Source organism: Ictalurus punctatus, chromosome 24 (genome assembly GCF_001660625.3).
Source record: "Ictalurus punctatus breed USDA103 chromosome 24, Coco_2.0, whole genome shotgun sequence".
Lineage (NCBI taxonomy): Eukaryota > Metazoa > Chordata > Actinopteri > Siluriformes > Ictaluridae > Ictalurus > Ictalurus punctatus.
This window is the reverse complement of record NC_030439.2, coordinates 11,810,325-11,834,656: the sequence shown is the minus strand read 5'-3', so window position 1 is coordinate 11,834,656 and position 24,332 is coordinate 11,810,325. Positions and strand designations below refer to the sequence as shown.

Sequence of the window (24,332 nt, the reverse complement as noted above, 5' to 3'; positions counted from 1 at the left end):
GATATATTATTAAATTAAACATTGCAATCATTGGCAAATTTCTTGGGTTTAAGCAGAATAACACACTCCATACTGTGCTGTAGGAAAATAATGCACTTCACGTGGGTAGTGCATAATACCTCTGGCGTGCATTATTTTTCAGTAATAACACGGTCTGTCATGTATTATGTAATATTCCTTACATATGAGATCATGACACTACTCACTCTACATGGTGACCACAAACAGCTTAGTTAAACACATTTATCAGGTGTAGTTTATGCTCCTACACTGTGTAATTTACACATGATTTATCCACATTCCAAAAAAATCGCAGGCGACATCGAAATCTTGTGTATGTTATGCCGAAATCTTACAGTGTAAGCCCAACTTAACCTTTAAACCTACTGACTAATTAGTGATCATGTTTTCTCTTAGGAGGAAATGCCAGTATGATGATGGTCATCATATTGATGTCCAATATACAGTAAATCTGATTGTTCTGAGGTTCTGTACTACATACAAGCTACAAGATAGTATTAAGCTTCAATTAAAAAATAGAAAACTACATTTTAGCAAGTTAATTTTTTTTTCCTGACAATACAGAAGTGTTGACAGACCTACAAAATCAATTATATTATAAAAATGAGTGGACATATCTGATATACAGTTTTTTGATCTATTCTTCAATTCTGTGATGGTTATAAGCACATGCAAACAGAGCAGTCACTGAAATAGAAAATATTCAAATAATACTGCGAAGACAGATCTTCGCAAAAGCGATGTTTTCCATGATTTCTATGTTTGATTTTGTTTGTCCATATGGTATTCAAGTAAAGTCCACTCATCTGATCAACCACTTACTGATTAACCTGGTATGATAACTATGATTCAGACTACTTAAAGTGTATATACAGTAATTGTACATAAAAGAGCTTTCAATTTGTTATTTCTGTGTATTACACCATGCTAAGCATTAATCAATCATAATTCTCAAAAACAGCATTTATCTTTGGTTTGCTTTGATTTTCCATTATACATTTGTTATAAAGTACTATTGCATAATTTGTATTCTTTGCTAAGTAATAATAATTCTTTGTCTCTTGAGGTAAATTCAAGTTTCACTATTAACTGCTACAGTTTGAAATGTCATATCTTCAACATATTGTGCGCTAGAGTTTTATCAGCTAAAACCCTTCACATCAACCAAATGTACCATTCAATTCAACGAATTCATTCATTCATCTTTATTATCCATTTTATTTTGGTCAGGGTCATGATGGATCTGGAGTCTATCCCGGGAACACCAGGTGTGAGGTGGGAATACACAGGGCACCATTTACCCACTCATTCACACACTCATTTAGACCTAGGGAAAATTTAGCATAGCCAATCCAGTTACTGACACTGGGCAGTGGTAGGAAACTTGAGCCCCTGGAGGAAACCCATGTGGACCCGGAGAGAACATGCAAAACTCCACACAGAGGGTAACCTGAGCTCAAGATCGAACCAGGGAACCTGGAGCTGTGAGCTGTGTCACCCAAAATTCAATTAAATTTTATTTATGTAGTGCGTTTAATAAAAGACATTGACACAAAGCACTTTTATAGAAATCGACATATACAGTGCCCTCCACTAATATTGGCACTCTTGGTAAATATGAGTGAAGAAGGTTGTGAAAACTTGTCTTTATTGTTTAAACTTTTGATTAAACAATTTTAGTGTATTTTTGTGATTTCTTGAACAAAATATCAAAAGATTAAACAATAAAGACAATTTTTCTTCTTTGCTTATATTTTACAAGGGTGCCAATATTAGTGGAGGGCACTGTAGATATAGATTGCTAATGCACAAGCCAGAGGTGACAGTGGCAAGGTAAAAAAAAAAATCCTTCAGATGACATGAGAAAGAAATGTTGAGGTAAACCAGACTCAAAATCGAATCTATCCTCCTCAGAGTGATACCTCCATCCATCCATTTTCCATACTGCTTATGCTACACAGGGTCACAGGGAGCCTGGAGCCTATCCTAGGGAACTTGTGGCGTGAGGTGAGGGACACCCTTAATGGGGAGGCCAATCCACTGCAGGGCACAATCGCACACACATTCACACACTACAGACCATTTGGAAATGGTCATAGCCCATAGCCTATGTCTATGAAGGTCTACGCATGTCTGTGGAGGAAACCAGAATAACCGGAGGAAGCTCCTAAAGCAGGGGGAGAACATGCACTCTGTGCACACAGGGCAGAAGCAGGATTTGAACCCCCAACAACAGAGGTGCAAGGCAAACGTGCTGACCACTAAGCCACCGTGCCCCTCCCTTCCCTGTAGGGATATAAAGTCAAACACTACTATTTGTTGAACCGATGTTTCTGTATGTGCATACTGTAAAGAAGTGTCCTGGGATGAGCTGAGGGCAGCATTTAACATTAATCTCTCAGGCTGATTTTAACTGGCAGTAAAGATCTGACACATTTGTTTTTTTGCAGAGGAGACTTAATTCATCTGGCACTCTAGATATTTGGCAATGACATGTTTCTGCTTATAAGCAGCAGGTTTTTAATCACACTAGGCCACACAACATGACTGACCTTTGATATCTTTCTAATGCAGTGAACAGTGTCTAGTATATTTCCTAAATGTCATTTCCTGGATTAAGGAAGCTGAAAATGGTAGTGCAAACTCAAAAACCTGCATCATCAAAATATCACTCTCATACTGTATAATATACGCCCCCCCCCCCCCCCCTTTTCCATCTCTCAGCTTTCTGATCTTTTATTTTCAGATGAATGTTCCCCTAGTGTAGATGGTAAGGTGATAAATCACTATGAAACAAACCCATCTTTTTCAACTTCAGAGATGACCTGCTCCGCAAGTCATGAAACCACACTACTCTCTCTCTGTTTCCCTTACTTTCTCTCCCGGTATATTTCACCCTCTATAAAATATGTCTTCTAAAAGGATGGCAAAAGAAAGAAAGAAAGAAAGAAAGAAAACTCTGAATTTTGCAGGAATATCTCTCTTCTTTATATGTATACCATGTCATGAAGTTTCCAAGACCCCAACCAGTGTAGCATAACAATATAAAATTCAACTGCATTGCAGTGAGTTTACAAGTTTCATAGGATCCTCCTTTTTTAAATTTCTGAATTCCTGAATCTTTCCGATGTTACGTTTTCATACAAGTTACTCCATTTTTCATCATGAATCTCTTGGTCTTTCTACTTCCCAAAATCTATCTGGTTTTAAACTGTCCACTTGACTTAAAATTATGTATTTAACAATGATGGTCATGTTGGTGACCCCAGCTTTGGATCGTGCACATAAAACCCAGTGTCCTAGTAAACAGACTGTGCAATTATGCCAACTGCATTTAGCTTCTGTGTGTAGGATTACTGTAAGATAGCATTTACTTCTTACTGAAGAGATGAGCCTTTGTGAACAAACAGAAACCTCATAGGCTTCCACAAGCAAACAACAACACACAAGTTGTATTATCGAACTGTCAAGAAAAGAGCTTGATATTTACAGAGCAATTTCTCAGCAAGCATCAGAGCAGGACACAAGGCAGATTTAAAAGTTTGGAAAGCCATATGAAAAGACTTGGCTAGTTGATGTAAGTAAACAGAAATACCGAGGCACTTAATGTTTAAAGTCGGCCTGTTTCATTTTTTATGAGGCATTCAGAATGCACTAAAGCTTGGGTCACAAAAGATACAGTCTTTTACGATGGTCATGGTGGAGACCATGATAAAAAATTCATGACAGTTTGAGTCAGACTGCAAGAGTCGAAGCTGTAGCGTACCCTCCATCTTATTGGTAGCAAGACCAAGCAAGCTCAATTTACCATGAAACCAAACTGTGGGGATTACATGTGTTCCTGTTATTCATTAACTACCAAAACCATAGACCTATGGGCTACTCATTAGAAAAAGATAGCACGACAGAAATAAAGCTAGCATTATTTTTACTATGTAGCTAGCTACCATACTTGTAAGAACTTGAATAGAAAATAGTATGCCCTGCGATGGATTGGCACCCTGTCCAAGGTGCACCCCGCCTTGTTCCCGATGCTCCCTGCGATAGGCTCCAGGTTTCCACATGACCCTGAAGAGGATAAGCGGTATAGAAGATGGATGGATGGATGGATGGATGAATAGAAAATTCACTTCATCAGTTAACTAAATGTTTGCCTCATAGAATGCATGAGAAATCATTCTGAATTTTCACTGAATAAATTAAACCTGGATAAAACAAGCAGACAAATGTCTTTTTTTTCAGTTACTGATACTGTATGTGCACTATTACTGGAAGCCAGAGTCAAATAAAACTGATTTTGATTTGATTACTGGGTGCTTGTCGTGCTACATACAAGAAAAAGTGCTAGCTCAGTGGTTAAGATTATGAGGTGTCACCTGGAAGATTTAAACCCTAGGAGTGCCTCTGTTTTAAGCGATCAACCCTTTAAACTCTCAATGCAGTAATTGTATAACATAATTAGAATGAGTTATTCAGCAACTCTAGCGAAACCAAAAGGATACACAGCTGAACCCTCAACCGATGCTCAGCACTGACCACAGATTTGATTCCACCTTGCTTATCTGAATCACCAACAACCCACAACTGTGACTATGTTTAGATGGACAGCAGTAATCTAATTATTGACCTTACTATGATTAAGATAATAACGGGATTAAGGTGTTTACATGAGTCGCTTTTAGAATACTTCTGTCATGTTCCCGTTTTACATGTTATAGAACATAATTAGATTAACAGCCCGCATCATTACGTCACCGCACCACGCCGTCCGACGTCCCTCCAGAATTTCACGTATCAACATACAGTTCGTCTTCATTATGGTACCGTATACAGTTTTGGGTGTTTTTATTAAATTTTTTTTACAAACTCTTTAAGTGCAGTTAATTATTTGTCATGCTATACGTGCTAATAGACAACTGCTTGAAGCCATGGGCTGCATCTCAAACCGCGTACTTACCGTCTATATAGTAGCCGAGATACATGTATTTTTCCCCACTACAGGCTTATAGTAGGGAAGTATGCGGTTTGGGACGCAGCCGAACTCTCTTGTTCGCCGTAAAATGTTTAGAACTGCTGTGTGTGATCGTGTCCTGTTGCAAAATACGGTGAAAACTCTCACACGACGTTCATAATGTGATTAAGATGTTTACATGTCTGTAATACACGTCCATAATGCGACTAAAACAGGAGTACTCCACCTGTCTTAATTCGATTAGAGCTTAATTCGAGTATAACCTTAATTAGATTTTGGTAAGTAAAAATTGCTGTTTACATGGTAGTTTCTTAATCAAAGTATGGTCTTAATCGGGTTAAGAGTGGATTATTGTTGTCCATGTAAACGCAGCTTGTGTTAGCTCCAACAACCCAGAGCAAAGCATGATTTTTTTTTTTTTTATCACTAGCTTGCTAGATAACGTTTGAGAAAATTCTGTATTGGATCCATTCATATAACTAGCTATTAATAATTAAGCAGTCATTTTTGTGGTAGCACATTATTGCTGTGTTTGGAAATTACATTTTTATTTTAATTTAATCTTTTGCAACTGTTGCAGGCATAGTTAAAGATGGATATTTTTAATATTCAATCTCAAGACATGGTGCTGTCTGTAAGAAATAATGTTCCCTGAAACCAATGGGTGATTTGTCAGTCAGTCAGTAAGGAAGATTGGCTCTATGGAATGGCATATAGTAAATATGGTTTGATTTCCACCATGCCCACAGCTATCAAGGGAAGAAGTCCAATCTGTCAGTCTACACAACTAAAACAAATCACAAAAACTAACGGTACTAAACAGGGGAAGTGGTGGCTTAAGGCATTGGACGATTGACTGTAAATTCATACATTCAAATCTTGGACTGACCAAACTACCATGCTTGGATCCTTACGCAACACTATATAACCTTCTTATATTGTGTCTTATATTGTTAGTCACTTCACAAATTGTCAGCCAAATGAACTAAACATATATTTCCTTGTTGCTGAGGTGATATCCTGAAAAGGCACTCTTTTTATAAAAAATTCTTTAGTGTATATCAATTACATGGCAACGTGAATGTTGAAATTATTTAAGGTAAAAGATTGGACCTTAACTATCATGCTTGCACATTTAGCTTTTGGAGTAATACCTTAGGTATATTACATGCACCATTCCAGGTAAAATATACAGTCAAATGGAACTGTATAGTTTAACACCCTAATTTCTAAGCATGTAGCTGCGCTGGAACATTGCTGACATGTCACAGAACATACAAGACGTCATCCACCGGTGATTCATCCTGTCCCATTGATTTCGTTATCAAAAGAGAGCAAATACAACTTGTGACCTCTGAAAATCTGCTCAAGATTTTGTCTGCGACAAAGAAACCCGGACAGTCTGACCCAGTTCTTAGCGATTTCACATCATATTTCCTCAAGATTTTCCATTTCATTATTGCCCTACTTCCCAGAAATGTTTTTATAATCCCTGCATCAGATTGAATCACCCTGTTTGGAACAAATGTACGAATCCGGATTGGTCAGCAAACATAAAGGCTACATAAATTATATAGTCGATGACATATACAGTATAAGCAGAGCTTACCTATACACTGTGGTAGAGGGCTGTCCCAGGCTCTTCTCTCCCCTCTGAGACATGTCAGCACCTCATTACCCTTTAAGGTATATCCAGGATCACAGCTGTACGACACTGTGCTTCCTGCAAAGTGACCCTTGTCCTCGAGCTTATAGCCAAACTGAGGCATGCCTGGATCCTCACATTTCACCAGATCAAAACCTGAGAGAGAGAAAATAAGAGTGAAATAGAGATTCAGTTATCCTCCTACCTAAAACATGACCTCTGCCATTATGTGGTAAGATTAAAACCTGTTACAGGAAATGAGGGAGAACTGAAAAATATCTATTCACAACAAAATCACTCAAAGCAAATCTCACTCATGCACGAGTTAATGTGTGCTGCTGCTAGTGAGCCCTCTATTATTCATGCTGACCTGTAGTTGCTATAGAGAGAGCTTGTAAGAGCTTGAACAGATGAGTGTACCTATCGCAATGAATACAGTTTATATGATACTACTGTAATAATTGACACAACAGGTTCATGACAGCATGTACATCGTTATCAGACTGTAGAAGCTTTTTTCTTCTTGAATAGAGATGTTTTCACACTTCCATTCCAGACAAGAAATCAGTTCAAGATCCAGAGAAACAAGGTTGCATTGTAATGCTTTACATTAAGGTTCCCATGACTAATATTTTTAACTATTATAAACTATGACCATTAACATTATGAAATAACATGACATGTTATAGTCAACGACAGGGTGGTGTGATGCCACCAAGAAGTTGTTTATTTTCTAATAACAGCACTTCTTGAAGTGTTTTATTCCTCTTATACTACAGCAATTTGACAATGGTAACTTTAAAAAAATATATATTATAGAATGGCTTAGTTTCCTTTATAACCCTTTGTAGTTATGTTTAATGTAGTGGAACAGGCACAAAACATGATAGTTCCTGTTATCACTTAAATTTTAACAGCTACCAATAGTCATTCTCTTACAAGGCTCCATATTTGCTGTCTGTTGAAGTTAATAATATAAAAAAGGAAGTGAAAACCTATGGTCATTAAATTATAGAATGCTACTAAAATCAATTGAACTAATCCTAACCCTAAACCTAATTCTGGTACTGGCCATTCAGCATCAGTTATGACTTTTACTAATTAACCACCACAGATATATTACTCAATGCATTAATTCTTATACATCATATTGGTTACTTATTGTTAAAGTTTATGGTTGATGCTGAACCGTTAATTTTAACCAATGCAGTAAATGGCATTTCATTTCATATATAACATTTCATCATTTGATAGGATGTAGTGTGTCTGGTGACGCATAATAATTATTCCGAGCACATCCACTGCCACTCACTGGTGAAGTGCAGCTCAAAACCTTTGCTGGTGTTCTCACTGTTACTGATAAACTCCAGCCACATAGTGCTGGATGTGCTGTTCAGCGTCACTTCCATTAGCTCTGTGCCCATGAAGACACCGAGCAAACGAGCACGGTTACTGCTTCCATCATACACCTGGAACACAGATATACAATCAAGAGCAAAGGACAATATGAAAGTAAAAACAAAAAATGCAATTTATAGCAAGTGAATGATCAAATATTATACAATAAAATATAAAAAGTGAAAAAGGAAACCTATGGATAATGTCAAATCCTTGATTTTTGCCTTATTTTGAAATTCTATTGCCCCCCCCCCACCCCCCCCACACACACACCATTAGCATGTCATCATCCTCCAGGCGGAAGTCTCGAGCCCGAAGCTGAATGCCTTTGCCAGGCTGGGTCTGGATGGAGTAGATGCACTCGTGATTGTTGCCATAGTAGCCAGGGTAGTTTGGAGACAGGAGGACGCCTTGTTTCCCAGTCACAGAGGAACCGCATTCAGCTGAACACAGACAGGATCAAATGATACATGATGCTTGAATGGGACATGATCCAAACTAATACAACACAAACATGCATGCAGAAAATTCATGGTGGAAAACAAGACGGGAAACCGATAGCATTTGCACTGCTTTATTTGAATATTTAAATTGATAGTCCATAGTGATTTTACATTTTGTTCTTATTACACCAACGGGTACCTAATGAAATATTCTGCTTATCCTTTTCCATTAGTGTGGTGAGATAAAATCTAAAATAATGACTCACAAGGGGACAGGATAAGTAATTAAATCAAACTCTCAATTATTTTATCTTTACTTGACCTAGTTTCACAAGCAATATAAACAAATAATCAAAAAGCATCAACCACACAGTATATTTGCCAAGAAAAAATATAGAAATTGCATTTCCATGCCTCTACTAAATGTCAAAATCCTAATATAAACCAATTACTTTGTAGGTTTAACACCAGCAGACATTCTGCAAATGAATGTGTATCTAGAATCTGGCTTATACATATCAATTGCCACAAATACGTTTTCTTTTTTGTATTTTAGATCAAATTAAGAAGTTTTTAGCAGTTTAACACCCTGCACTTGCTTAGAATAAACCACTACCTCTGTGAGCATCTGATATGATGTTACTGCTTTGACAGAAGCTACAGGTTTGTGGGGTGGTATATGTGTGAATATAACTGCCAATATAATACATAAACAACACATTTCTTTACTCACTAAACTAGTGCTTCTGATTGAGGGAAAGTGCTGAAAAGCATGCAGTTTAATTAGTGAATAAAGCAAAATAAAAAGCATGTGACCACCTACCAACACACCTTGGGAGAGGGGAACTCCAGACCCGCCGCCGCCCCCCTAAACACACCACCTTTGCCGGCCCCTCCAACCGGTATCCAGGAAAGCAGGAGAAGAAGAGAGCATCACCTACGCCAAACTGCAGCCCCTTACGAGTACTGAAGGGAGGCACGCCAGGGTCTTCACATGGCTCTAGATCATACTCTACAGAAATGGAAAAGGACAGGCATGTTCACTCACTCACTCCTATTTAGTTAGTGTTTTATCCTGTCAGGATCAAGACTATCCCAGGAACGCTGAGAGTGTAGCAGGAGTACACCTTGGATGGGCAACACGCAGTTCAGTTCAGAGAAAAAAATCACCTAATTATCTTGCTCTACCATATATTTTTGATATCCAGAAAAGAGACATAAGTACATCAAGGCTATTTTACTAAAAAGAGCTCTATTGGGCAGATTTCGAAAATAAGAGCTTCTGAGACCTCAATACCTGAGAAGGTGATGTTGAAGCCCTCGTAAGACACAGAAAAATCAGAGAGGAAGCGGATCTGAGAAGTGTAGTTCCCGAACAGACCGGCACTCAGAGGAGGAGGCAGGATGGAGCCGGTCAGCCTCCAAAGCGGCTGAGAAAAACTACCATTCTCTGTCACCAGGAGACAGTCATGAGGGCTCTCCAAATGAAAGGTGTGGAAGGTGAACTGGACACCTGTGGAAAAAAGAAGGTGATAAAACATAAAGGTATTTTCTAATAAGTATCAATTTAAATTGAAAAGAATGGATAATTTAAAAGATTGCCCCCAAAGCTGAAAGCACATTTACCTTTGCCATGTGAGGTCTCGATCATCCAGGTACAATTGAGGTTGTGGGGGTAGAAGTCTGGAAAACCAGGCGACAGAATAGTGCCCGAGTTTCCCTGAATAAACCCGCCACAAAGTGCTGGGTAGAACGGGAGTATCATTTAAAATACAGCACCTCTCTCAGCTTTCACAATGCATTAAAACGAGTTTACAAGACTTGCCCTTCTAAAGGACATAACCATATGGAGGCAAATTATTCCTATCATTACCCAAAGGGAAAAATCAATAATGGCCTTAAAGCATTTACGGTGGTATAAGAGCAAAGTTGGTGGAAAAGGTAGCTCCAATCTTTCTAGTATGCTGCTGAAATAAATGTCCTATCTTTAATGTGTCCTTTTCTTATATGTGTAGATATTTTATATGAAAGAAACCAGACTGTACCATCACAGCTGGGAAGGGGACGATTCCACTGGAAGTTGGGCTCGCATTCTAGCGGCTCGGGGTCACTGAGGGTGTATCCTGCATCACAGCTAAAGGTCACAAGTGCGCCCACATAGAAATCATTGCCATGGCGTTGACCATTGACTGGAATCCCAGGATCAACACAGTGGTCAGACTGCAGCTGCAAGGCTATAGGAGAGATTTCACAAGCAACATTTTTGAAAGGGTCTAAAGTACTTTGAAGCCCTAAGCGGCCATTCATTTAATTTTCTCGTGATCTCCACTTAACAAACAGTTGTTTTCTTCTGATCTCAACTTAATATTCTCGTGATCTCGACATAACAAAAATAGCTCTATGCCTGTCAGTGATCAATGATCATGAGAAAACAACTTTTATGTCGAGATCACAAGAAAATTAAGACGTGATCACTAGAAAACCACTTGTTATGTTGAGATCATGAGAAAATTAAGTATTATGAAAAATAATTATGCATAGCCTGTTAGGACGTCCGTACAAAATACATGCAGCTGGCATGCAGATTTCTTCCTGTTAGTGATAAGTATAATGAATACAATGGTCAATCACATCACATAAATGTTTTGCACTATATATATATATATATATATATATATATATATATATATATATATATATATATATATATATACACACACACACACACACACACACACACACACACACACACACACACACATATATATATATATATATATATATATATATATATATATATATATATATATATATATATATATATATATATAATAATATTATATATATATTATAATATTGGCAGTCTCTTCCTTTCCAGAGATGCTCATATAAATACATGACTCTTGTACACAACTTGTCTGTATAATATGATCAACTCAGCAATTCTCAATAATTGAACTCAAGCTGAGATTTATGGAGCAACAATGACAACAACAACAATAGGTTAAACCACATGAGTCATACATAAAATGCCAGCTTATGATATTAGCTCCAAACAAACTGCAGCATTTGTGAGTATCCATGTATGAAATGTGAGCATTCAGATTCAGCATTCGCGTGTGAGTGCAGTTGTCAGCTTTTTCTGTTCACTAGATCAGGGTCAAGTGTAGCCTTTGACTAACAGTAAAGCATGGAGTGATCATAAATATAATTAAAGGGCTCTAATAACATAATGCTATATGTTACAGATATCAATTGTTACCCAAAAAAGGTCAAATATCGGTAATATATTAAAAAAAATTATATTTTGTGGTGAAAATTTCCAATCATATTTTAACAGATTCACACTAGTCATACTCAGTAGTATTATACTCTTTTACTGTACATCACAGTAAACCCAACAGTGTCCCGGCTAATATTATAACAGACCTGTGGCGATAAAATAGTTCGTTTGTTTATAATGATTGAAAATGTCTGAGAAGTTGATTTCCATTCTTCTAGAGTAGTGCTAGAAAAGGTTAAAGGAACATATTACGTGTAATTTATATAAAAACGTGATTTCATTTCTAATAATAAAATTCATTTAAACAAGTTTCTGTTTACTAGATTGAATTATGTAGAGTGAGTGTGCTCAATTAACGTTGTATTTTATTCCAGTAAAGGTGCAGTTCTCAGTTTACAAAAGCAAATTTTGTTAAAGAAAATTCAATGAGCATTTTTTTTTCAGTGTAGTTTAATGTCTACTTACTTTCATATCGGATCCGGAAGCCAATGTCTGAATGGCTCTTGTCCGTCGAAAAGAGCAGGTACAGGAAGTTGGAGGTGCTAATGAGAAACTGAGGCACTTGGGTACCTTGGTAACTACCAATGAGGGGCGAAGAGGGATAGCGCCCATCCCGCACCTCCAATACATCATAGTTAACCTCTGTTCGAAACCTGTAGACATGCAAATATGAGATAGCATGATTGAAATATACCAATATATAATTTTTTTCTATGTTTACGTACCTAATATAAATCTACAGCTATATAACACCAAAATAAAGCAATATTAAAACTATGAGCTAGTAATGTTCAGACATTGAACATACTGAGCATGTATGATTCTGCTGAAGCCCTGCTGTTATCCACATTCACATGCAGGAAGAGCAGCTTCAGATCTAAGCCTGAGGATCCTGGTGTCAGATGAATAAATAATCAACAGAGGCACATACGTGCATGTGGATATTCATTTGTGTTCATGAGGGAGCCTAAGGCTGCAATAGTTCTCACCCCGGCATATTGAAAATGTGCTTCACTCCATTGGGAGTATACCATTTACAAGGCGAGAGAATTAGTTTGTATGACTATATCAATCTGTTTGCCAGTACACTTGCTTGTGCACTAATCAGTGTAATGAATAAAATGTGCTATTTCAGAGACAAGTCAGCCAAATGGAGCAGAACACCATGTTTTATTGATGCTACATAAAATCAAAGAACAACCATTTTTTGTATTCATTTTACATGGAGAGCTGTCAATCATGCTAATGGGAGCTTTGAGTAAAAATTGTTCCATGGCACAGAGGATTTGTGCACAGCTTTTGAAATGCTCTTTTTTTCTGCAGTTGACTATGGAAGATGTCACTTGCAAAATATGTACTGCATTTTGTAGCATTCATAGAATTACAGTATTTTAAATAATTTTTAAAAAGGCATTATTATAACATCAGCAACTCATCTGAATCTTACTTGTCAAAGATGATCTTGATTGGGTATCCAGGTGGAGCCTCGATGATCCACTCGCAGTTGAGAGCCTCTTTATATAGCTCAGGCCAGCCAGGGGACAGAATGATGCCGCTGGGGGCTTTCAAATCTCCACCACATGGAGCTACAAAATTGACAAACAAAACCAAGCTGCTGCTTTGTAGAACAACCTTAATTAACCTTCAGCAATTCCAACCCAGTCTCATAGAAAAAAAACAAAACAAACTTATTTGCATCATCTTTTATACATTGAATATCAATGTTCCGTTCACAAGCCTATGATGCATAGTACCATATCAGACTTTCACTCGACACTCAAAGCATAAACTAAATGCATAAAGTCTGCCCTTTTCACAACATATGATCAGACTTAGAAGGCTCATGAAATAAGTCTCTGATACACCACCCTGTTGGTATTATTTCCCTATAACAGCACAGTCCTAACTGTTTTATCCCTTACATAAATGGTCCATACTGATAAACTAATTTCAGTTAATTAACCTGATGATTCTACAGGGTGTCCCAAAAGTCTCCATATATAGGGAGCTATAAAGACCAGCACCATGTCGGTTGTGCCTTCGTCAGTGGATGTTCATGGAGGGCCACTTCTCGGTTGGTCTGCAACACTTACATTCTTTTTGAATTCGTTCATACGTTTGGCAACACTGTCGTGTGTGATGTGCTTGCCATGTTTTCTGTTAAAATCCATCACAACCTTGTGATAGCTTCCTGATTCAGCCATGATAATGATTTGTATGAAAAATTTTGGAAGACAGTTTGCTAAAAAGTGTTAATTTCCCCTTTGTATGGAGACTTTTGGGACACCCTGTAGTTGGCACTCTATGGCACTCTAAAAGCAGTCGTCAGTTTATGTCCACGGACATAATGACTGCAGAAAAGAGTTATCTTGCTATATAACTATGCAAACTATACTAAGAAAATATGCATCTTACAAAGACAGTATGAGACTGGAAAGGATCAGCTCTTGCTGCCTTTCAGGTGGATAATTTCCTCAGATCACACTGAAGGGCATCTATGACACTGCACCATTCCTGGCCTCAAATAATTTACACTTGCCACAGTGGTGGATTTCATTTGATGAGGAGACCTGTATTTTACTAACTACACACTTTTCTTCACATAAAATAAAAGCGTGCAAACAACCCATAGCCAAGTGTATAAAATATGGCAAACATACTCAACAACTCACTACTCTCCCTACCTCTGCAGCAGACGGAGCTTCTTAAATAAAAGTTGGAAGGTGGATTTACACAGTGCGTATTTCATCTCCATATGCACATCTGGAAGACATTTTTCCCACCAGATATTCCTGGCGAGCTGACATTGCAGTAGCACATGTGAATATTGTTTATGTGTGTGAGCATCCTACTGTACTTTATGGAACAATATGCCTCATGAGAGATTTTTAATAGAGATATTTACAGGGTATACTAGGGTGTATCAGGACTCCTTTTTAATATCAGGATAAAAACGGTCATTTTTAGACAAATTATTTGTGAATGACAAAGAAGAAGAAAACGTATCGCCAACACCCAAAGTTTAAATAATCACAAGTGTTCAGTATGGGATTTATAATTTATGTGTTAGTTATATAAAATTGGATTTCAGTTTATAGAGGTTGACATAGATTTTTTTTAGATTCTAAAAGATTCATAACACGGACTTGAATAATGCTTATGAAAGGCAAAATATATAGCTTAACAGTTTACACAGTGCTTATTAACCACTTATTTCCATGTAATATTGAGTCTATTACATAGGCAAAGGCTGACAGATTACTCCTGTTTAATTCATAAGAACACTGACCTTCACAGCGTGGCACAGCATTGTCCCACACCACGTTGCCATCTTTGAGGATACAGGATATGGTCTGGGAGCCATGGGTCTTCACAAAACCCTCCTCACACAGGAAAGAGATAGAACTACCCAGCTGCAAATTCTCACCAAAGCGCTTCCCATTGACCGGCACTCCAGGATCGGGGCACTCATTGTGGCGAAATGCTGAGGAAGAGACAGAAGGTCAAACAGGTCAAAGAAAACATCAGAAGAATAGTAAAAAGACTTACGTGTGACAAACGCTTTGTGGACACAACCTATAACTATATAGTAAGTAGTGCTGTAGACTGTGGGCAGCTCATGCAGATTTGGCAGAATGACCAACCGCCTGTCTTTGCAGAATGTAATTTTGCTTGACAAACTGATGCATGAGTAAATAGTGCCATCAGCCCCTTCAGCGGAAAACACCATTATGACATGGATTGTATTCCAAAGTCATGAATAAAGGTGACAGAATCATCTTGTGGCCATTTGTATATAAAAAGGGCTGTGATTTGATGCTCACAGCGCAAAGATGTCTGGATATATTTCTCTACTCAGTATTAGGCAACCTGCAAAATCCTGGTTGGATTTTCTACTATATATAGTTCTGAAAATTGTTGAACTGGAATCTCTTTTGCATGTATTTCAACCAGAAGTAAAATTATAGCATTTCAGTTATCTTTAAAAGTGAAAATAGAGAAAATGGGGCTTTAAAGAATTAATTCCAGCAGTACTGAACAAAGCTCCACCTACCTCTATCTAATCTTTCTTACGGAAAATATTAGTAAAATTAAAAAAATGATTAAATTGGGATACGAGTTCCCATTTGATTATCAGCATCATCCACATCAGTCTCTGTCTCATAACCTGAGGTAAAAGTCGCTTGCAGCATTTAAACACGAGCCTCATCATCTAGATCGATCCCTGTTCGTGCTAAAATCAGCGAGGAAATAATTGCTGATAAATCTATTCAATTCCGTTGGATTCATTTCTTGTTACTGTCTTCTGATTTAATTATTTAAACATTTTAAATGTTGGCCCCTCTCATCTGTAAAGTGTGTGTAAATGCTCTTCTCTGTTTTTATAATGATGTTATAGTGCAATTGCATTTTGACAGCTGGTAAATCATCACAATCTGAATTGATTAGATTTAGGTCCATTTCACTATGGTATGGTATGTAACTATCCAATACACTTGAACAAATCATGAGAAAATCACACTCAGCTAGCTAGGTTTTAGACATCTTTAGGCAGACTGACAGCAACAAGGAAGCACAGTTACAGCTTCTATCTGACAACTGATGCTAAAACTAGTTTCAACTAAAAATCAAGCAAGAAACACTTACCAGCTACTGTTCGCCTGGGTGAATAATCGCTTTTAATACAAAGTCATAGCATGATATGTTTACATTCACAGCATTTTTAATTATATTGTTACTCTTTTTACCTATCTTTTGCACTACCTGTTATATCAGACACCATAACTGTGTACTGGTCGGTCCCTTACTGTGCCTATTGTCCTGTTTTAATAGTTACTGTACTGTTTTGTGTTGTTTGCATACGTTTGCATGTGTACTTTATGAAAATTGTGGTCTTATTTAGTTCTATGCTGTCTCATGTAGTTAGGGTGTTGATTTATGTAGCACCATGGTCATGGGGGAACATTGTTTAGTTTCACTGTGTACTGTACCAGCTGTATATGGTTGAAATGACAATAAAAGCCACTTGACTTGACTTAACATGACCTTTGCAGGCAGACAGCCAAGGCAAGGTTAGAAAGCAATGTAAATACTGTATATTCATCACCTGTATGTTATGCATCAGTTGGTCCAATTCAACCATGAATCAACCCAACTGAACTTTGGAGCAAAAGGAAAATACAAACAAACAAAAAGAACAAAAATTGCACAAAATGTTTTAGTCTTGCATATATACCGTATATATTATTATTTAATTACTAACTTTACATTCACTCTGTATTTTCATGTTTGCTTGATTTACCAAAGTTTTCCTCCATATTGTAGACCAATATTTGCAACATGTACAAGATGCAAGATGTTTTTAGCCCAGCCCATGTGAAACTCTGCTAAAGGTATCAGATTCAGGCTCATTAAATGGACTCATAGGAGAGAAAGCATATTTAGATCTGTTAATGATATATATATATATATATATATATATATATATATATATATATATATATATATATATATATATATATATATATATATATATATATATATATATATGGGTTACCTTAAACTGTGTCAAATTCTAATTTTACCTTATGATGTAAATATGTATGTCTTTAACACCAAATTTTTGTTTTGAATACCAACGTATCATCCTTATTTAAAATTAGGTTACATACAATTTTGCACACACAGTATTAAATTTTGCTAAATAGCCTATATAGGCATAAATACAATGGAAACATTGTGTGTGTGTGTGTGTGTGTGTGTGTGTGTGTGTGTGTGTGTGTGTGTATGTGTGTGTGAGAGAGAGAGAGAGAGAGAGAGAGAGAGAGAGAGAGAGAGAGAGAGAGAGAGAGAGAGAGAGAGAGAAGTTGGAGGAAGCTCGTTTTAACGAGGACACAAGTGATTGTAATTGTGAAATATTAAACCAGCTCACATTTTCTGAAGAAAAAAACCCCACCTTAGTTGAGCGGTCACTGAAGAGACTGTCAGTCTGAAGGAAAGGATTGAAAATTAAAACTAAGAAGCATTCTAAAGAAGTTAAAATAAGCTAATAGATCTGAAATTGGGAATCTGTGACACTGTTTAAAACTTGCAGTCAATGAACAACATCCAAACTTCTTGTTAATCCAAGTTGTTATTGTAACAAAATGTGATTCTACCATAGTAGTCTGAAGGGGTTGAATACTTATGCAAGCAGCATCTCTCCCTCTCTCTCTCTCTCTCTCTTTCTCTCTCTCTCTCTCTCTCTCTTTCTCTCTCAACCTGTCTGTCTTCACCTCACAAGTTAGAAATGTGGTAGAACCTCAGTCTGATTTGCAGCAGTCAAACAGGCTGCGTATCTCATCCATTACTATCACTCACATTTATTAAAGTGCCAGCTAGCCTTCCAGAAGAGTTTGCCATCCTCTTAATGAGTGATGGAAGCCTCCCATTTCTTCACAAAACAGGAGCCATATCGGGAGTCATATGATGCTGAATCACCTTTCTACATCTTTAATTAACCAACTTTGCTTAATTTCATTATATACATCATCTACTTGGAATGACAAGTAAGTTATTAGACACACACATCTACTACTTAATAATCTGGAAATTCAGTGTATATTAATTATTAATCAAAACAATAAACCTTCACCTAAAACACCTACAACACCTGCTACTAAGAATGTAATGAGGACAGTGATGGTGAAGAAATATCCAGACAGATGATTAAGTGCAGATACAAGTTACAATGGAAAGTAGTATAACTGCAATAATCCTGCTTTGGGAAGTCAGACAAATTCAGGGCAAGGCAGTCTCTTGATCTGAAAATAACAACAGTGAAAAAAAAAATGCTCAAATGTTCAAACATTTCCTAGTTACTGCAGTGCAAATGCAAATGCACACTAGCTGAATTGTATTAAGGGCAGGATTTCGAGAATGCTGTTCATTGCGCATGGCTAAAAAGCTGAAAACCATAGCACAAATACATTCTCAAACAAAAGAACGTAGGGACAGAACGAGTCACCAGTTTTCAGTATACACAAAACTCACATGACCAACTACAATGAGGGCATAATTTCAATTCATCTTAGCCTCCATTATGCCAGTTTTCCACAAAGTTATTTTTAACCTACAATCTAACTACAGTTGGGTGATTCCAGAATTTGTTTGCCATTTGTAACCTGCAAATTTCACAAAAATAACTTGAATATATGCCTTTCAAATCAAATTAATACAAACTACAACATGTTAATAACTACAGTTGTGTTAACAGGAAGTTGCATCATCTGAATTCCCTGAAGATCATGAGAAGAAATGGGTCTCTCATTCTTTTTTTTATTTTTTTTTTATTTTTACATAGTCACTTATGCAAACTGCTATCCAAATTTGTATATATAATGTGTGTGTGTGTGTGTGTGTGTGTGTGTGTGTGTGTGTGTGTGTGTGTGTGTGTGTGTGTGCGTTCTCATGGTCAATGGTAGTTAAATACATTTTTAAAACTCAACCCTGTTAATTTCAACCCTGTTACTCAATGAAGAGCAATATGTAGCCACTGTTACCAAAGAAACCTTGTATAACAATTATACTGCTGCCTGAGATGGGTGATCAGTTTTTTTTTTTTTTGTTTTTTTTTTTTTTTGTTAAATGCCTCTTACCTTTTGTTTAATTTGAAATTATTTTTAAAAAATAAATAAATAAATAAATAAATAAAATAATAATTATAATAAAAAAGGTTACACAGGCTAAATGGCACCCCCATTGTGAAAGCACAGACAAGAGAAACAGTAGGATGAACAAGGACTTACTGGTAAAGGTGATGTTGAAGCCACGATCAGTATATGTGTGATCAGTGAGAAACTCCAGCCGTGCTACATGTCCACTTGTGGTGATGGGCGATGGAAGAACATCTCCAGAAAAGCTTCCCAAAATGGGTGACTCAGCCTTTCCCCCGTCTTTGATGGACAGGAAGTCAAACTGCTTTTCCATGCTCAGGTCATTGAAGGCCAGGTTGATCCTGCTCTCAGGCTTAGCGATGATCAGCCACACGCAGTGCATGTTGTTCCCATACTCCTGAGGGTAGTTCGGTGAAAGCAGAACTCCAGATGGTGTAGTGAAATTGAAGAAGCATGAGACTGAGAAATGAGAAAAACAGTTCACAAACTTTCAAGCACCACTGTAAATATAACAACACAAAATGGCTAACCATCTAACTAGCATAGCTATTGTTACTGTAGCTAACTAGCATTAACCAATAGCTAACTTAGCTAACATTAGTTGGCTGACATTAACCATAGATAGCTAAACTATACTGTCTAAGGTATCTGTTGTTAACTAATTATAACTGCTCGCTAACTCATATACTAATGTAAGCTAAATAACTAACATACATAACATAGCTCTGTGATAATTACTAGCTAAAGTATACTGTAGGGTGTTAGCTAATTAGAACTGCTAGCTAAATTAGCTAATGTTAATCAACTTATAACTATTAGTCAGTAGTCAAATAACATTTATTTAAGTACCAACTTGTTGCTTGCTGCAAGCTAACATTCAGCTAAAGTGTTGGTCAGATAGGTTCTATTAATGTTAGGTGGAAGTTTGTTAGTGAAAATAAATTGCATGGCATTTTGTACTGAAGGTTTCTGTTATTAAATGAATTGAATATTAGATTAGTTGTAGAATAGATAACCTTATAATAGATGATATCTGAATCTGTGTCACGATCTGAGAGGTAAAATAAAATAAGACCACTTCAACCAACTACATACTCTTGTACTTACAAAGGCACTTTTGAGGACAGATGCTACATTCTAGGTCTTTATCTCTTCCTCCATTCCTCTCAGATATGTTTAAATATATCCTTGTTATAAATGTGGATGTGTGTATGCAGGTCTCATCATCACTATGTATCAAATGTGCTTTTCCCTCAACTTTACACCTCTCCTACAACATCAGGACTCATTTGCATGACCTAATTGCTGATGCTGCAATTACTAACATTATTTATTTGACACTAAGGACCAAATATAGTACAGTGGATGAATATTTCAATTAAATTTGAATGTGTAACATGGATTAAATGTGAGTTTGTTCAAAAGTCACTGACTGAAGGTGAAATTTTGTCAGATGTTTAAGTGCAGAGACATTTATTGACATTTGCATAGTAACTCATGACACTCAGTAGGCTAATCGAACAGATGTAAATGATTCGTGATGAAGTGGTAATTGAATGCATTAGACTGCTTTTACACTAGAGACTTTTACATAGAAAAAGTGCTGGCCAGAACACCCTTAAGATGAAAAAAAGCAGTTCTGTGGCATACTGTGACCACAACAATGTTGTTAGATATTTATCTAGATTTATTATGATTAGATTTATTATTATTATTATTATTATTATTATTATTATGAACAAAGGTTGAATTGATTTCCCAAAATTTAGCTTAACTTTGACAAGAAAGAGGCTTTGTGTTCTGCACTGAAAGCTCTCCAATTTGACAAAATTTCCAAACTCTTAAAAATAATTATTTTCCTCTCTCTAATAAAACCACAATATATGTTCACCATGTTTGCTCTCCTCTCTTGCTGCCCAAACCAAGACCTTATTGGTTGGGTGAATAAAAGTGCTTGATATCATGCTGTGTTTTCTCTTAAAGGTTTACAACCCTCCGTCCATTTTCCATACTGCTTAACATACACAGGGTTGCAGGGCAGCCTGGAGCCTATCCCAGGGACCTTGTGGCACAAGGCAGGAGACCTGGACCTATTGGATGGCACAATCACACAACTATACAGACTACGGACAATTTGGAAAAGCCAAACGGCATACAGTGCATGTCTTTGGACTGAGAGAGAAAACCAGAGTACCTGGAGGAACCCCCCAAAGCAAAGGGAGAACATGCAAACTCTGTGCTCACAGAGCAAGGGCGGGATTAAGGCAGGATTCGGGGTATTCAACCCCATAGGTTTTGATGTAAAATAAAGCTTTGTATGAACGAGAAAAAGCACTTACACACACAGCTGGGTTTCTTGGCTGACCACTGGTTGTTCTTTTGACAGGTGATGTTCTTTTTCCCGACCAGCTCAAAGGCAGGTAGGCATTCAAAATACAGTCTGTCCCCATGCCTGAAGCCTGTTCCTTCTCGCTTGCCATAGGCTGGAATCCCAGGGTCTCCACATCCTCCCTGGTCGATTTCTAATATACAAAGCAAAGAAACAAGTTGTAAATTGTGTTTATGAAGCAGAGAAGCTTTCATCATAACCCATCATTAAGCTGCAAACACAACCACAATTCCGAAAAAATTGGGACGCTGTGCAAAATGTAAATAAAAATAGAATGCAGTGATGTGCAAACCTCATACACCCATATGTTATTTACAATACAACATAGAAAACATATCAAATGTTTTAAATGAGGAAATTCACCATTTTAAGGAAAAATAAGGTCGTTTTTAATTTGATGGCCTCAACACGTCTCAAAAAACTTGGGCCGTGGGCAACAAAAGGCTGGAAAAGTAACTGGCCAAAATTCAAAATTACCATATTTTTTTCTTTAAATGGTACATTTACTCAGTTTAAACATTTGAATAACATATGGGTTTATGAGATTTGCAAATCATTGCATTCCATTTTTATTTACATTTTACATAGCGTCCCAACTTTTTTGGAATTGAGGTTGTACAAAAAGTCAATAACACACAATCTGAGCAGTTGGCTCGAAGAGAAGGAAAGCCTTCTTATAGCACCTGAACTTGAGTAAAGGTCAGGAGACTGAACTGTGCTTTGATAGAGAATACACTTATCGTGTGATCCATTCTCACCCAAGAGGAAGTCAAGTGGAAATGATAACTTCTATAATGCCCGAGCAGTGAGCTGGGAAGTGACAGACAGAGCACGAGTAAGGAAAAGAGGTGAGGAGAAGGAAATTATAAGTAGACATGTAATTTCGGTCATATAAAACCTTTTTTTGTGTGCTCTGATCTTTCCTTCATACGGCTGCACTTGAGAGAATTTTGGGGAAAAAAAAAAAAATTAAAGTTAACTTAAAAAAAATAAAGCAACCAGCTGCAAATACAATACAAAGAAGACTTATCATTCCATAAAATATTTATTGACATAGCAAAATACAACACAAATGGTCTTGAAGTGCTGGAGTACAGCAGAAAACACTTGCTTGAATAAAACACAAACACTTTTAATGTGCTGGAGTATAATAATCTTAACATTTGGTACATCCATAATGCAACAAACATGTTTTTGAAGTGCTGGATCAATAATCTAGAAAGCCAAACTCAAAAGCTTTCCTTTTTTACTGTGACAGATACAGCCATTGAAACTTGAACAACTGGAACCACAAATTAGTGTGTGCCCATGATTATCCATCGGGAGTGCAGCTTCTTCAACATTAACAATTTGTTTTTGAAGGACATGACCTTTGTTGAGCACTGGGGATCAAGGCACATAAACTCTTTTTGAATAGTTTCTTATATGTGGGTTTGAGAGGCTGGATGCGTCATCTTCAACAATGGTTAAGATCCCCATCTTCATCCCCCTGTCCTCTGGGTCTGTATCCTGCAGTGAAAATCAGCATAAAATCAGTCAAGAACATTAAGGAATTATGTTGGACCACATAAGGTTAAACATGAGCAGTGAGAAAGACGCAACTAAGATTTTTCAATAAACTATACTCATTTTTTTACCATAATTTTCTCTCCTGCTTTCTACTCTTTCCCCTGCCTCCTCTGTGTGCCTCTTGGCTTATAGAAGAGTTAGCTGATTTAGACAAGTTTGAGATATCAGACAAAACTTAAACTGGTTCTGTATACCAAACAAAACAGCTATCTCCTGATGGGATCTGGTGAAGCAACTGGATCAATAACTTAATCTCTGGTATGACTGTATGCTGATAACACACAATCTTACCAGGCAAGTCTTAAGAAAGTTTTCAGACTTTTCTCTCATGAAAACAGTCCCGCTTCCATTTGAAAGCTGAAGCCTTTCTATGGGCAAGCACATTGGAGTCTGCAAGACACAAAAATCAAATAAGTTATAAAAAGAGTTATATCCAACCACAAGCATGGGACTTGAGATAGAGATGGCACCACTCTCCCTTTAACCAGATATTTGACCACATGCTAAATAACAACCTTAAAAACCCAACACCATTCTAACATTAAATCCTTAAAGTTAAATAATTTTTGTACTTAAATAAACATGCATACAGTAAAAGGTAAGCATTCTAGGATAAAACTGAAATTAAACATGAAAGAAGTTTTAAGGTGTTAACATTGTATTAAAATTTTATTTCATTAAAAAAATATATAATATATTTAACCCCAAAATAGCACCGATTGAACATTGGGCTCTATTTGAGATGTATAATGACACAAACTGTGCATACTTGTGACTCATAGGGATAGCCCTAGTACTGTATTAATACCAGTGAAATTCCTTTACAAATATTCCTATAACATGAAAATTGAAAAACAAAGAAACACATTACAAACAATAGTGTTTTTCAGTATCCAATTGTTGGCGTTTATTAAAGCTATTAAAGTTATCCAGTTATGAGCAGTAAGCGATTTCATG

At 36.9% G+C, this 24,332-nt stretch overlaps 1 protein-coding gene across 1 annotated transcript in view; it reads right to left on the bottom strand.

The window, feature by feature from the left end:
- csmd2 (CUB and Sushi multiple domains 2) overlaps positions 1-24,332 on the bottom strand; it is a 363,835-nt gene that overhangs the window by 115,470 nt on the left and 224,033 nt on the right. Inside the window, exons 13-24 of the mRNA XM_017453975.3 lie at positions 21,757-21,939; positions 19,550-19,876; positions 15,052-15,246; positions 13,210-13,348; positions 12,228-12,415; positions 10,525-10,713; positions 10,106-10,222; positions 9,777-9,992; positions 9,303-9,491; positions 8,310-8,479; positions 7,951-8,107; positions 6,603-6,794 (exon numbers count right to left, since the gene is read on the bottom strand). Coding sequence (XP_017309464.2) covers positions 6,603-6,794; positions 7,951-8,107; positions 8,310-8,479; positions 9,303-9,491; positions 9,777-9,992; positions 10,106-10,222; positions 10,525-10,713; positions 12,228-12,415; positions 13,210-13,348; positions 15,052-15,246; positions 19,550-19,876; positions 21,757-21,939 — 2,262 coding nt within the window. The remainder of the gene's footprint in view (positions 1-6,602; positions 6,795-7,950; positions 8,108-8,309; positions 8,480-9,302; positions 9,492-9,776; positions 9,993-10,105; positions 10,223-10,524; positions 10,714-12,227; positions 12,416-13,209; positions 13,349-15,051; positions 15,247-19,549; positions 19,877-21,756; positions 21,940-24,332) is intronic.